Raw genomic sequence first — 12,697 nt, forward strand, 5'->3', positions numbered from 1 at the left:
CCTACGCTAAATCCGAGATTTAGCTAAGTAGATTTAGCACAAATCTCGAGTTTTATTCTAAATCTCGGATTGAAAGTAGGTGAAAATCTTAGATTTAGGGTAGCTGAACCCAAATCTGAGATTTAGCGAAGTAGATTTAAAATAAATCTCGAGATTTATTCTAAATCTACTTAGCTAAATCTCGGATTTAGCGTAGGTGGAAACATAGTATAAGGGTTTTATGTTCTTCTTAAGCAATTTTAACTGCGAAAAAAGAAAAAAACACCCCTTAAAAATGATTTTGGGTGTAAAGTGAACAATAATTATAAGTTTAAGAACTGTTTACTTACTTTATACGTGTTAACTAGTAGCAGATGGTACAATTTGCCGCACAAATTCGTATACATTTTTTAACATTTTGCTGTCAAAATTTTCACACACAATACAAACAAACACAATGACACACAAATACATACACAAAAATAAATCTTTCAAATTAATAATTTGTTTTTTATTGAATTAAACACCATTTATTTTACCGCTTTCGCTAATATTCATTTTTTCTTCAATAAACATAGACAGAATAACAAAATTTCTTGAATTATTTTCCGTAAATTGTTCAAAAACAATTTAAATTAACTGACGTTTGTGTCGATTTGACAATTTGATTTGAAGCTCTCAGCGATTTCTCGCATGAAAGTAAATCATTGCTAGGATTAACATAAATATTTTTTAGCAACTTGGAATAAACTAAGTAAAACAGAAGTGCTATGTTCGACCTAGCTAAGATCTAAACTTATGATCCGTATGAGCAAATGGGCCTAAAATACTCAAACAGTTCCATTTCTACTCACACATCATTGCCAGAAAATACACATTTTTATTTTCCAAACCCACCCCTTTTCAGGCCTATTCACAATAATTTTTGACATTTAATTCCAGACAAGAACTGTCAAAATAGCGCGTTGTTATATACATTTTTTTGTGTGGCCTCGTCGTCGCCGTCGTCGTTTCGTTTTCGCAAAAACCAAAAAAAAAAGAATTTTTAACAAAATATCAAAAGAAAAAAATAGAACAATAAACTTATAAGTCTGAAAAAAGTGTATTTCTTTTTTTATTTTTCTACAAAAAAACCAATCCAACAGAGATATCCAAGTGCAAAAAAGTCTGCTCCGCGTGTGCATATTTTTCTCTTCTCTTCAAAACAACAAGAAAAAAAAAAAAGTTACCGACCGACAGTAAAAAAAAATAGAAAGAAAAATCGTGTATCTCCTCGAATTCGCAAACTAAATTTGGAATTCAAAAGCAGAAAAATGATGTGAAAGCCAACCAAAAAGACTATAAATAAAGAAGAAGAAAATTTTCCTTAGTTTTTTTTTTATTTATTTTTGTTTGTTTGAATTTTATTTTTTTGTTCTTTTTCTGGTTTTTAATTTATATTAAGTTTGTTCCAACAAACTTTTTTTTATTTCTTAACAAAAAAAGAAAGAAAACCAATCGAATCAAAGGTAAGCCCCATTCCATTATAGGGTTAGGGTAAAATGTAGATAAAGTTCTATGTTTTTTTTTTTTTTTTTGTTGCTTTTCTTGTCGTCTCCTCCTCTCGACTCTCGATGCCCCGTTAGCTGCTGATTCTGCTTTTGACGGCTCCAATGCCATTAGGGGGGTTCACATTGACCAACTTACCGGACAGACCAGCCGCCATTTGGTCTGATCTGATGTTGCTTTGATAATGTGAACACCCATCCGACAGCCTGTCCGGTTTGCCGGATGGTTTTCAAAAAATTTTGATTTTTTGGTGGTCGGACGGACATGTTAGTCGATTAAACGACATGTCTGTCCGGCAGACAGTGATAATCCATTCTCTCTAATTTTAGAGCAGAATAGGGTAAAGATACATTAAAAATAAGCTGAAAAATGGGTTTTGATAAAAATTATCTGATGAGTGTGAACGAAAAATATAAAACGGCCATCAGGCCAAATGACAATCGGTCTGTCCGGTAAGTTGGTTAATGTGAACCCCCCTATTGACCGCATATTTTGACATTTGTGTGAAGTTTCATTTGGCGTTTGGGACACCGAAGCAGAAGGAGCACGAAGCACGGGGCTGTTTTGGGGAGAATTTCTCAAATGCGTCATTTTTTTTTTCTTTCATTTCGTTTCTTGAAAAAAACGATGATGATCTAAGTTGCAAAACGCAATTAGAAAAGAAAACAACCTCAACAACTGCAACTGCAATCTAATACGAAAGAAATACTCAATATTTTTGTCTCAAATACTCACAAAAGATATCAAAACCAACAAAAGTTATTTTCATCTACGAACGCGCAATTGGCTGACAAAACTCCCAAAGACTAGAAAAAAAAAACTATATTTTTTTTCTCGCTAGGACAAGGGACATAAAATGGGAGTGCAGAGCAGTTAGTTGTCATATTTTTTTTTTTTTTGCTTTGCAATCAGCTTTTTTTATGCTACTTTAAAACGTAGTTGATAGTTCTTTAAGATTCGAATTCGAAGCAAAATGTGAATGTTGAATTATATTGTTTTTATTTCAATTTCAATTTGCAGTTATGTCATCCACCGCTGGTAAACGTAAAGAAATCTACAAATATTTGGCACCATGGCCTCTTTACTCAATGAACTGGAGTGTTCGTCCAGATAAAAGATTTCGCCTTGCACTCGGCAGTTTCATTGAAGAATATAACAATAAAGTCCAAATAATTAGTTTAGATGAAGAGACAAGCGAATTTAGTCCTAAAAGGTAAGTGTAACTCTTAAGCACTTGACTTGACTTTACTTCATTGTTTTGGTTTTTTTTTTTTTATTTTACTTTAGCACCTTCGATCATCCATATCCAACGACAAAAATTATGTGGATACCGGATTCGAAAGGCATATATCCGGACTTGCTAGCAACTAGTGGTGAGCAATAATAAAAAAAAAAACATTTCCAAATGTAACATTAACTTTTTATCAAACAAAAAAGAAACATACACATACTCGTAGAGTAGCTGTTTATAATAAGAGTTATATTGAAATGCTCCTACTTTTTTTTATGAAGGTTATTAATAGAAAAACCTTGTGCAAAGAGAGTTCAATGAAAAGTTTAAGAAATATAATTTTGTTTTGCATTTTTTAGACAGTAAGTGCATATAGAAGTTGTGATCATTTTTAGTTAGTTAGTCAAGCAATAACGTATTCACGTAAACGCTCATCACTTCTCCCTCGTACCTACTTCATTAATAATGAGCCGGTCACACAAGTGGACTCTTTGCGAGATCTCGGAGTAATATGTGATAAGGAACTTAATTTCAGATCCCACATCACTAACTCGATAAATAGAGCAAACTCCGCACTTGGTTTTGTTAAACGTTGGTCCAAAGAATTCTCCGACCCCTATGTCACAAAAACCCTTTATCTAACATTTGTCAGACCTCTTCTCGAATATGCTAGCCAGGTGTGGTCCCCATTTTATACATCTTATTCACTTCGTATAGAAGCCGTCCAACGTAGATTTCTTCGATTTGCTCTGCGTGGTCTTCCCTGGCCTGATAGATTTAACCTCCCACCTTATGTTGATCGTTTAAAACTCATAGATTTACAACCCCTTGATATACGCCGTAAAGTTGCTGACATTGTTTTCATCCATCAACTTTTAACTGGTAATATCAATTGCCCTGCTCTTTTGCAAAAAATCTCCCTCTATACTAACCCGAGAAATCTAAGATCTGTTTCTCTTTTTGTTCTTGACTATCACCGTACAAATTATGGATGTAACGAACCAATGAATCGCATGCTACGTACCACTAATAGCGTGGATAACTCTTTTGATTTCCACCACTCCAAACATTCTCTAAAAACCTCTCTCTACAATATTTTCTTAACCCCAGAACCTCCCTAATTTATCTTCCCTAAAATTAATTTAGTTCTTAAGTATTTTTATCATCTAGTTTTAAGTTTTTTTTTTTTGTAAAAAATAGTTGTAAGTTTCTATGCTTGTATTAAGCTAAATAAATAGTCCACAGACAAATTTAATTCAGTCTCAATGATGAAGTTATAATTAAGTAGGGTTTTATCGGAAACCTTACTGACAGTCTTAAAAGATTTTTTTTAACCAAATTCTCAGCCCCAATCTAAACAGTAAATCAATTTCTAACGAACTTGATGCTCTGTCCGAATGCATTCTAAAAATTGCTTCCGTTTATCCTAGCACTGAAATCGTGATCGGGTGATTTTAATGCACACAATTCTTCCTGGTTTCGTTGACCAGACAACAGACGAAGGAAGGTTTGCCGAGATCTTTGCTGAGTTACTCAGCTTGTTGACGATCCGACTCATTCGGAGTTAATGGTCCAGCTGAACACACTGGCCTTGTTCGTTATATCTGTCCCGGATTAATATACTGTTACGACTATAGGGGAAGTGGGGGCAAGACGGTTTTCGTACTATGTTGTATGAAAAAAGTAAAATTGGCAACACTTGCAATAAAAAATAGGTGCCCTTTGGTACGATCGATCACGTCTGTAAGTTTTAGCAATTTCGTTTAAGACCCCGAAGAGTTACGGTAAATTTTGTGATTTTTCATCAAATTGTTATCGTTCATGTGAAAAGTCAGTTGTATTTTTGACACTGAAATAATTAAAATTTTTAACTTTTCCTTTTTTTATAATAGAAAGTGCATATTAAAAAGCATTTTCTGTGCAAGAAGGAGTCATAAAGATAAATTAAAAAAAAAAATAATACAGAACATCAAATATGATATGACTGAGGCAAGACCGCCCACGGGCGAAATTGGAAGCTCTGGTAGCTTAAACAAAGTGAAAAAAGAAGTTCACCGTAAAATCTTCCAAAAAACTAAGCAACAGGCGACAAACAATACTGTAATTGATGATTCTGATGAAGAGGAATTTGCAGATTGTATTTGTACCTTCTATCTGCAACTGTTTTCTAGATCCAATCCAAAGTATTGTTGGATTAAGTGCAAAATGTGTACCAATTGGTACCACAAAGCTTGTGCTGGAGTGAGAACTAATGAAAATATACCATAATTGTGTTATTATTACAAATAGGCTGCATTTAAAACAATAGAAACGGTCTTTTTACCAACAAAATTTGATATTGCGGTCTTACCCCCATGTGAGGGCAAGACGGTTTTTTGTTTGATGTTTTTTCAAAACGTAAGTTCAGTATTTTTTATTTTTTTTTTTATAATAATGACAGTTTTCGCAAAAAACATTAAACTTAATGAATAAAAACTTTATTCTATTTAAAAGATGTTTTTTGTTGGTTTTTAAGACAGTCAAACACTAAGTGGGCGGTCTTGCCCCCACTTCCCCTATTATTCAAGGATTTCATTTTTTGTTCTTATTATTCACTCAAAATAAATTATGTGATTATTCAATAATTTTTTTATAATTAGCATTTACTTTATTATCTTTCCTTTTTCAAAATACTTGAAAAAAAACAACTGAATACTTTGAAAATGAATATATCATTATGGATTTATAAATTTAAACACGTCTTCAAAGAGCAGTTTAAATTTATATGGATTAAAGTAGCGAATATTATGGATTTGGACCATTAATTTGTACTAAATCTGCTACTTTCTCATGTCATATTATTCCAATTGAAGAACAAAACAAAGAGAACTGTTTGGCAATACCAGAAAGCTAACTGGGACGATCTCAAATCTCAATGATATCTTCAGCAACTTTGACACTATGGTTTTTCGGTAGTGACGTAAACTCCAGCGCTTATTTTATGATCACAAATTTAATTCTTTTCGCAATTATACGCTTTAGCACAAATAGGGTTGAAACTATTAAACTGAAAGAGCATGCAGAAGTGGACTTCCGTTGTTACAAAGCCAAACCTGCTAAGTAAAACGCAAAAAAAAAAAAAATTTTTTGCGTGGCAAAAATTACTACTATTCCATTCTTGTTTTCAACGCTTGTCTTCAATGACACTCCTTTTGTTAGCTGTTTTGATCAAGCTTATTTTCTCACGCGGCAGCTTGCTGCCAACTCTGTCTTATGGTGTCATGATTCCTCAAATATACGAAAGCGTACAATTTTCTATGGGATGAATCTTCTTTTGCACTTGTACAGTGGCAATAGTGTTGAAAGAAATTGACCAAGAAGAATCAATGGCTGGCAAAAGCTCTGCGTCAGCTTTCTTCCCGAATCGATAGAAAACAGAATTTTTGTAGAGCCTGTCTCTTAAAAAGACGAATCTTTTTCACCCTCCAACTGCACATCGGTGGATGCATTTACGTCCCTCCTTTCCAAGATTAAGAAAACGCACATTAATTTCCAATTAAAAAAGTGTTTCGACGAATGAAGCTTTTTGAAGACGGGTAGTGTAGCTTTTGAAGCAACAGGTCCACTGGTGATCTGGTAGATCATCTCACCGAAATGTGGAGAAGGTAAGATTATTGCGCTTGACATTTCAAAGGTATTTGATAGAGTTTGGCATAAACCAATGTATGCATTTGGTATAGATGAATATAAGTCGCATTGGATGGATGTATGCCTTAAACTCACAAAATAAACGAAGATATGTTCCAGGGCTCCGTTTTTTGTCCGACTCTCTTCCATATTTTTATTAATGGTCTCCTGTCTGTACCTGATGATAATACCCTCAGTTATTTATATTCGATTGAGAATTCAATCCCATGTTTTTCAGATGTGGAACTTCAACTGCAAAACATGATTATCTTATTAAATTCTGATATCGACAGCATTGGCCAATGGGGGATAAGAAATCGCGTAGAATTTCATGTTTCAAAAACACAATGCTGCTTATTATCGGTAAAACAGAACCTTCCCCCTATACCACAATCAATGAGTGACACTTGTATCAAGGAAACGCAGAAACTTTCCATTCTCGGTATGAGTGTAGTAAACCACATTCTGTGGAATGAACTCATATTCTCTGATCTAGCCGTAATTTATAAAGCATACATTCGTCCGAAACTTCAGTAGAATTGTCATATCTGAGCACTAACCCGTTAACGTATTTGAGTTTCTTGGATAGAATAAAAAATAGATCGATAACTGAGACAATTGCGTCTTTCAAACACTGGTGCGCTGGTCTTCGGGGGACGGATGTCCAGAGACATTACGCCGCGGTGTAATGTTTCATGCCTCTCTTTGTTTTATCAATTTAATTATAAATAATATTTAAATGAAATACCAATGTATTCATCTCCTGAAACAATTCAACCGTAATAAATTATTAGCCATTAGCCCAACTTCGGACGTACCGTCAAATACAGAGATTCTTAAGCCGCACCACACGAATGTGCAATATTACCATAATGCTCCAAGATTTGATGTCTCTGTGACCCCGGCAGCTTTATCCGAAAAGGTTTCAACGATGTTGTTGGAGGTAAAGGTAACGTCGGAGTGAAATATTACCAACCGATTTAATGTTGAGTATCCTTCTGGAAGCTCAAACGCTTATCAGATGTGATCGCATTTTCGTTACAGTAATTCTTAAGTCTCCTGGGAATGACGACTATCAGCTATCAAAAATTACATTTGCCGATTCCAATCCTGAATTCTGTTCGTTCCGTAGGAGATGTCATTGTAATCCATAAAACACAGCTCGATATCTCAATTATTCTGATCTTGACAAATTTTGAGGTTGTCTTAAATTGAAGAACCCTTCTTTAGGATGAATAAATTTTTTTTTTGTTCAAGTTATTAACACTTGTACTCGTGATCTCAGAATCATAAAACCCTATTGCTTTATGGTCTTTAAAGCAACCAAAAAATTGCAATTTGACTGTCAACTATCAAATAACAACTTGGCCGATTCGGCCCCTGATCTCTCTTTCAACGTGGCGAGATTCCTCTAAAACATATTTTGTTCAGCATCAGCATTGTGTTTTGCTGATTTGACATTTCGGCCGCGAATGTACTTTTTTGAATTCTTTTTATTGATTGCAAATGTGGAATTTAAGTTTTAAGTGGTGTTTTCTGTAGTGTCACCGAAATATCTGCTTTGTGTATCCAAAATTGAAACAATAAATTTATTGCATTCACAATGACTGAACTTAGAATCAAAAATAACTGAAAAACATGTTTTAAAAGTTTTCTTACGGTTAAACTCAATTTTGCACTGAAAAAGTGGAGCTCTAAAGTCAAATACATATATTCATTTTCAAACATTGGTGCTGGGAAATTGAATGAATACCCATTATCTTAAATTAAAGACTAAAACTTAAAAATAGCTTATAATCATGAATTCAAAATATTCCATCTCTTTGGTCTTCAGCAAGTTCTATATGAATCATTTAAATATCTTTAGTTAATAAGTTAGTGTTTGCACAGATAACATTAATAAGCTTTTGTTTCGTCGATTTACTTAACTTTTTGGAGCATTCGTTAAGAACATGTATCAAATGTTAACTGATCACTTCGAATTAAAAGTTGTTTTTATCAAAAATATTAATATTCAGGTGATTATCTGCGAGTTTGGCGTGCTGGAGAACCTGACACAAGACTAGAATGCGTACTAAACAACAACAAAAACAGTGATTTCTGTGCACCATTAACATCGTTCGATTGGAACGAAGTAGATCCAAATCTCGTTGGCACATCATCAATCGACACAACTTGCACAATATGGGGACTAGAAACCGGACAAGTAAGTTATTAATCTATTTATCAAAAAAATAAATGTAAACTATTAAAATAATAAATTATTTTATTTAATTAAATTTTAAGCCTCATGGACGAGTCTATGTCGCTGGACATGTCAAAACACAACTTATTGCTCACGACAAAGAAGTGTACGATATTGCATTTTCAAGAGCGGGTGGCGGCCGCGATATGTTCGCTTCAGTTGGTGCTGATGGCTCAGTGCGTATGTTCGACTTAAGACACTTGGAACACTCAACTATTATATATGAGGTATAAAAATAAAATAACTTTCCTAATTGAATTCAAATACAATGTGTTTTTTTTTGTGTGGTTTTAGGATCCAGCTCATACGGCTTTACTTAGATTAGCCTGGAATAAACAGGATCCAAATTATTTAGCAACTGTAGCGATGGATTCGTGTGAAGTTATTATTTTAGATGTTCGTGTTCCTTGTACACCTGTTGCAAGACTGAGCAATCATAGAGCGTGCGTAAACGGTATAGCGTGGGCGCCGCACAGGTATGTTTTATTAATGTAAATTTTACTTGGGATTTGAGATTTTTTTTAACAAAAACAAACTAAATCGATAAAAGCCTTCTCCAATCGCCAGAGCGGTAATTGTATCGTATTTAGTTTGGATCATATTGGATAACCCTTTCAATTTTAACAATGATTCATTAGCTAAATAACGTATCATTCGTTAAACAACGAACATATTTTTTGATATATGTATGTAATTCCTTCATTGGTGGCAATGTCGCAGTAGAACCAATCGTGAAAAAAGAATTAAATAAGAAAGAATCCTTCTTAGGCGATTGGCATTTGTTAAACAAAAAAAAAATTCTCATAAACAAATTTTGAATAACTTGGTTACCCATAAATTAAAACCCGCTTTGAATGTGCACGGTTCTGAGACACTTCGTTATTCGTTGTTCGCTTTATGCGTTAACGCTTTCTTTGTTCGGTTTACGGGAAACAAGTAACAACTATAATTAATTGTGCTCCGTTTCAAAACAAATTCAATTTTTCTATTAAATCGATACAGTTTGAAAATTAAAGGAAAAGTGCTTTACAATTCGGACACTTTATTTAGAAAATTAATGTGTATTTAAATTGATATCAAGCAGTTTTGTAGTCTGTTATTAAGCCATTTTTAATTTATCAATCAATTAACGGAAAATGAATACACAAAATTACCACCTTTACACCTTACACATTTTAAAAGGTCCTAAGTAAGGAGGACGAGGAGTACCAAAACTAATAAAATTGTAAAAAAGCTGCTATATTCCTTCAAATTGATTTGGTTGATAGACACTGGCACTCAACCACTTCCTCCACATTTTTTTTTCTAGAATTCTAAGCGCAGTTTTTTTAATGTTTAATTTTGGTATCCCTCCTAAGCCTTTCTGCATGTGAAGGATGTCGATGGATAATGAATCGGTAACGCGCTGTCACGCGATGCCACGCGCTTGCATAGGCCGACGATATTTCCATATAAGAAAAAACACGACGTTTAATCAATGGTGCTTATATGAGCATCGAAGCGGCTAAAGTTTGAAAAACGTGTCAGTGAAGGCAAAACCAAATATATAATACTATCGTCAAAAAACATCCCATACCGACGTATTGGATAGAACATCACCATGAACTTCGAGGTAGAAAAGGAGTTTGTCTTTCTAGGCTCTGCTATATACGCAGACAGCAACACCAGCGCTGAAATTAAACCCAGTCCTGCTGTATGGTGCAGAAGCATATACTTTGACAATGGCGGATAAGAACTCTTTGGATTGTTTTGAGAGAACAAATCTTATTGTAATTTTTGGTACGGTCTGCATTGTGATTTTAGACGAAGATACAATAATGAAGTGTACGGGTTGGACAATGACACTTACCTAACCAAACGAGTAAAGGTGCAGCGACTGAGTTAGCTTGGTCATGTAGAGTATATAGACAACAATTTCTCGATTCCACCCCAGATGTACGACGAAATAGAAAGAAACCTCTTCTAGATGGTGCACGCAAGTGGGTCACACTTAACGAAACGTTGTGTTCAAAGACTGTGCCACGTAAGGATTTCGGAATCTTAAGATCATCTTTTCACAGAACCGAATTATTTCTAAGAACTCTTTCGTCTATGCGATAGGAAATAAGTATTTCGACCACATAACAACAACTTACTCGCAATACGAAGCTTGATTGTATACTTAATTTCAAAAACTAATCACTGTCAAAGTATGCTTAATCTTTCGTGGAGTAATGTGTGTCAGCAAAGAGATCCCAATACTAAATTCTGTTGCGAAGTCTAAAGTTTTATATTATGCTATGCATTATAAATTGAAACACTGTTGCCAAATCTTTTTACCGGCACATAAAAGACACAGGCTGATTATATTCAGAAAGTATTGCTTTTTTATGAAGTATGATATGAGAATCGGTAGATGATGATATGGAAAACTGTTTTGACAAAAAGTGTTTTGGATGAAATCAAACAAATTCTTTACGTGACAAGCAGTACCAAATGTTAAATGCATTGAAATTAATAGTCTCACTTTTCTTTTTTTAAACTAAAATAAATAAACATTTAACATTATCCTTATCGTCTCATTCATTTAGCTATTTAAAAAATGGTATTGTGTCCACCGGGGATCGTTTTCTATTAGAAAAATTAAAAAAACTTTTTTCGTACGATGGGAATGAATCTTTTAACATAAAATGTCTACTAATAAATATGTGAAAACAGTATAAATTTAACAATCCTAAAATATCTTGTCCGAAGGACTGTAATTAATTAATATTTTCCAATAACAATGTTTCTAATTTAAAATTTCAGTTCCTGTCACATATGCACTGCCGGTGATGATCACCAAGCACTGATTTGGGATATTCAGCAAATGCCACGTGCAATTGAGGATCCAATTTTAGCATACACTGCAGCTGAGGGAGAAGTTAATCAAATCCAATGGGGTGCAACACAACCCGATTGGATTGCTATATGTTACAACAAAGCGTGTGAAATATTACGCGTATAAAACCATTTTATAAACAAAACAAAAAACAACAATACATACGCGCATATAAAACATCCCATACAAAAAAAAAACGTTCTTTTTCCCTTCTCCTCTTTCACCATCACAATGCACATAAAACACTCATGAAAGCATCTTTGATTTGTAATTTATTCATCCCTTATAAGTTTAAATTTTATTTTTAGTTTATGAAAAGAATTATAAAAAAAAAGAAGTAATTATTATGACAATGACTGTGTACATCAAAACAAAAAAAAACAAAAAAAAAACACCATCGAGAATGAGAGTATAATTATTTTAATTTTACGTTTAAGTATAAATATGCAACTTTTTTTAGAGTTGAATCTGTTATTTTTCTTTCTTCTTGATGGGATGTAGAAGAAAGTGGTAATATAATAATTTTTAATTTAACAACATTAATTTTAAGTATAATACATATTGCTATTAAATAGTTATCGTATGTTTTAAGTCATAATTATTGCAAAAAAAAAAAAAAATATTTATTTATGGGAAAAAAGCATAGCATTATTGTTATAGGTATTAGGTTTTAACATTCGTAAAAATCTTAGTTTATATTCACAAACAAATTTAATAAAAAATTGATTTTTTTAAATTTTATTTTTCTGAAAATTGTAAAATACCTACAGCAAAAGAATAGGAACTTATCTGAAGATTCAATTTCAATTGCAGTTAAAATGTTTGAATTTTCGTTTAAATTATGTGTTGAAATCAGTCAGTTCTTTTTAACGAAAATATGAAAAAACAAAGATCGGCAAAAATTTAGAAGATTTATATGTAGTTTAATTTCAAGACGTAAATAGTTCTATCAAAAACTTTTAAAATGTTTATGAAAGACATGGTTAATCTCTTAATACTTATTCTTTATCACATTGACTCAATTCTCTTACCTTCTAACTTATGAAAACTAATAATTAACTCTATTTTATTTAACACAAACGACTAAATTGACTGCTGTGAATCATGGAGCTGATTTAACGTGTTAAACAACATGTAACACCAATTACTTATGGATGGTGTGTAGTGT

The 12,697-nt window shown here is 33.2% G+C and overlaps 1 protein-coding gene across 2 annotated transcripts; it reads left to right on the forward strand.

The window, feature by feature from the left end:
* Positions 1-943: 943 nt before the first annotated feature.
* Positions 944-12,083, forward strand: LOC129908510 (DDB1- and CUL4-associated factor 7). 2 transcript variants are annotated; one of them, XM_055985061.1, is made up of 7 exons: positions 944-1,487; positions 2,548-2,740; positions 2,815-2,900; positions 8,443-8,630; positions 8,711-8,896; positions 8,964-9,145; positions 11,457-12,082. In XM_055985061.1, the coding sequence occupies exons 2-7, from the start codon at positions 2,550-2,552 to the stop codon at positions 11,653-11,655; spliced, it is 1,032 nt and encodes a 343-aa protein (XP_055841036.1). In that variant the 5' UTR covers positions 944-1,487; positions 2,548-2,549; the 3' UTR covers positions 11,656-12,082. The 2 variants fall into 2 exon arrangements, with proteins under 2 accessions (XP_055841036.1, XP_055841035.1); XM_055985060.1 differs by lacking the exon at positions 944-1,487 and adding an exon at positions 2,015-2,399 and having other exon boundaries at positions 11,457-12,083.
* Positions 12,084-12,697: the final 614 nt, after the last annotated feature.

Source organism: Episyrphus balteatus, chromosome 2, assembly GCF_945859705.1.
Source record: "Episyrphus balteatus chromosome 2, idEpiBalt1.1, whole genome shotgun sequence".
NCBI classification, from domain to species: domain Eukaryota; kingdom Metazoa; phylum Arthropoda; class Insecta; order Diptera; family Syrphidae; genus Episyrphus; species Episyrphus balteatus.

What these genes read in the sequence shown, in the direction of transcription:
- LOC129908510 (XM_055985060.1), top strand. An exon ending in ACTCAACTATTATATATGAG is followed by an intron (nt 8,897 to 8,963) that starts GTATAAAAATAA and finishes GTGTGGTTTTAG; the next exon opens with GATCCAGCTCATACGGCTTT. An exon ending in ATAGCGTGGGCGCCGCACAG is followed by an intron (nt 9,146 to 11,456) that starts GTATGTTTTATT and finishes TTAAAATTTCAG; the next exon opens with TTCCTGTCACATATGCACTG.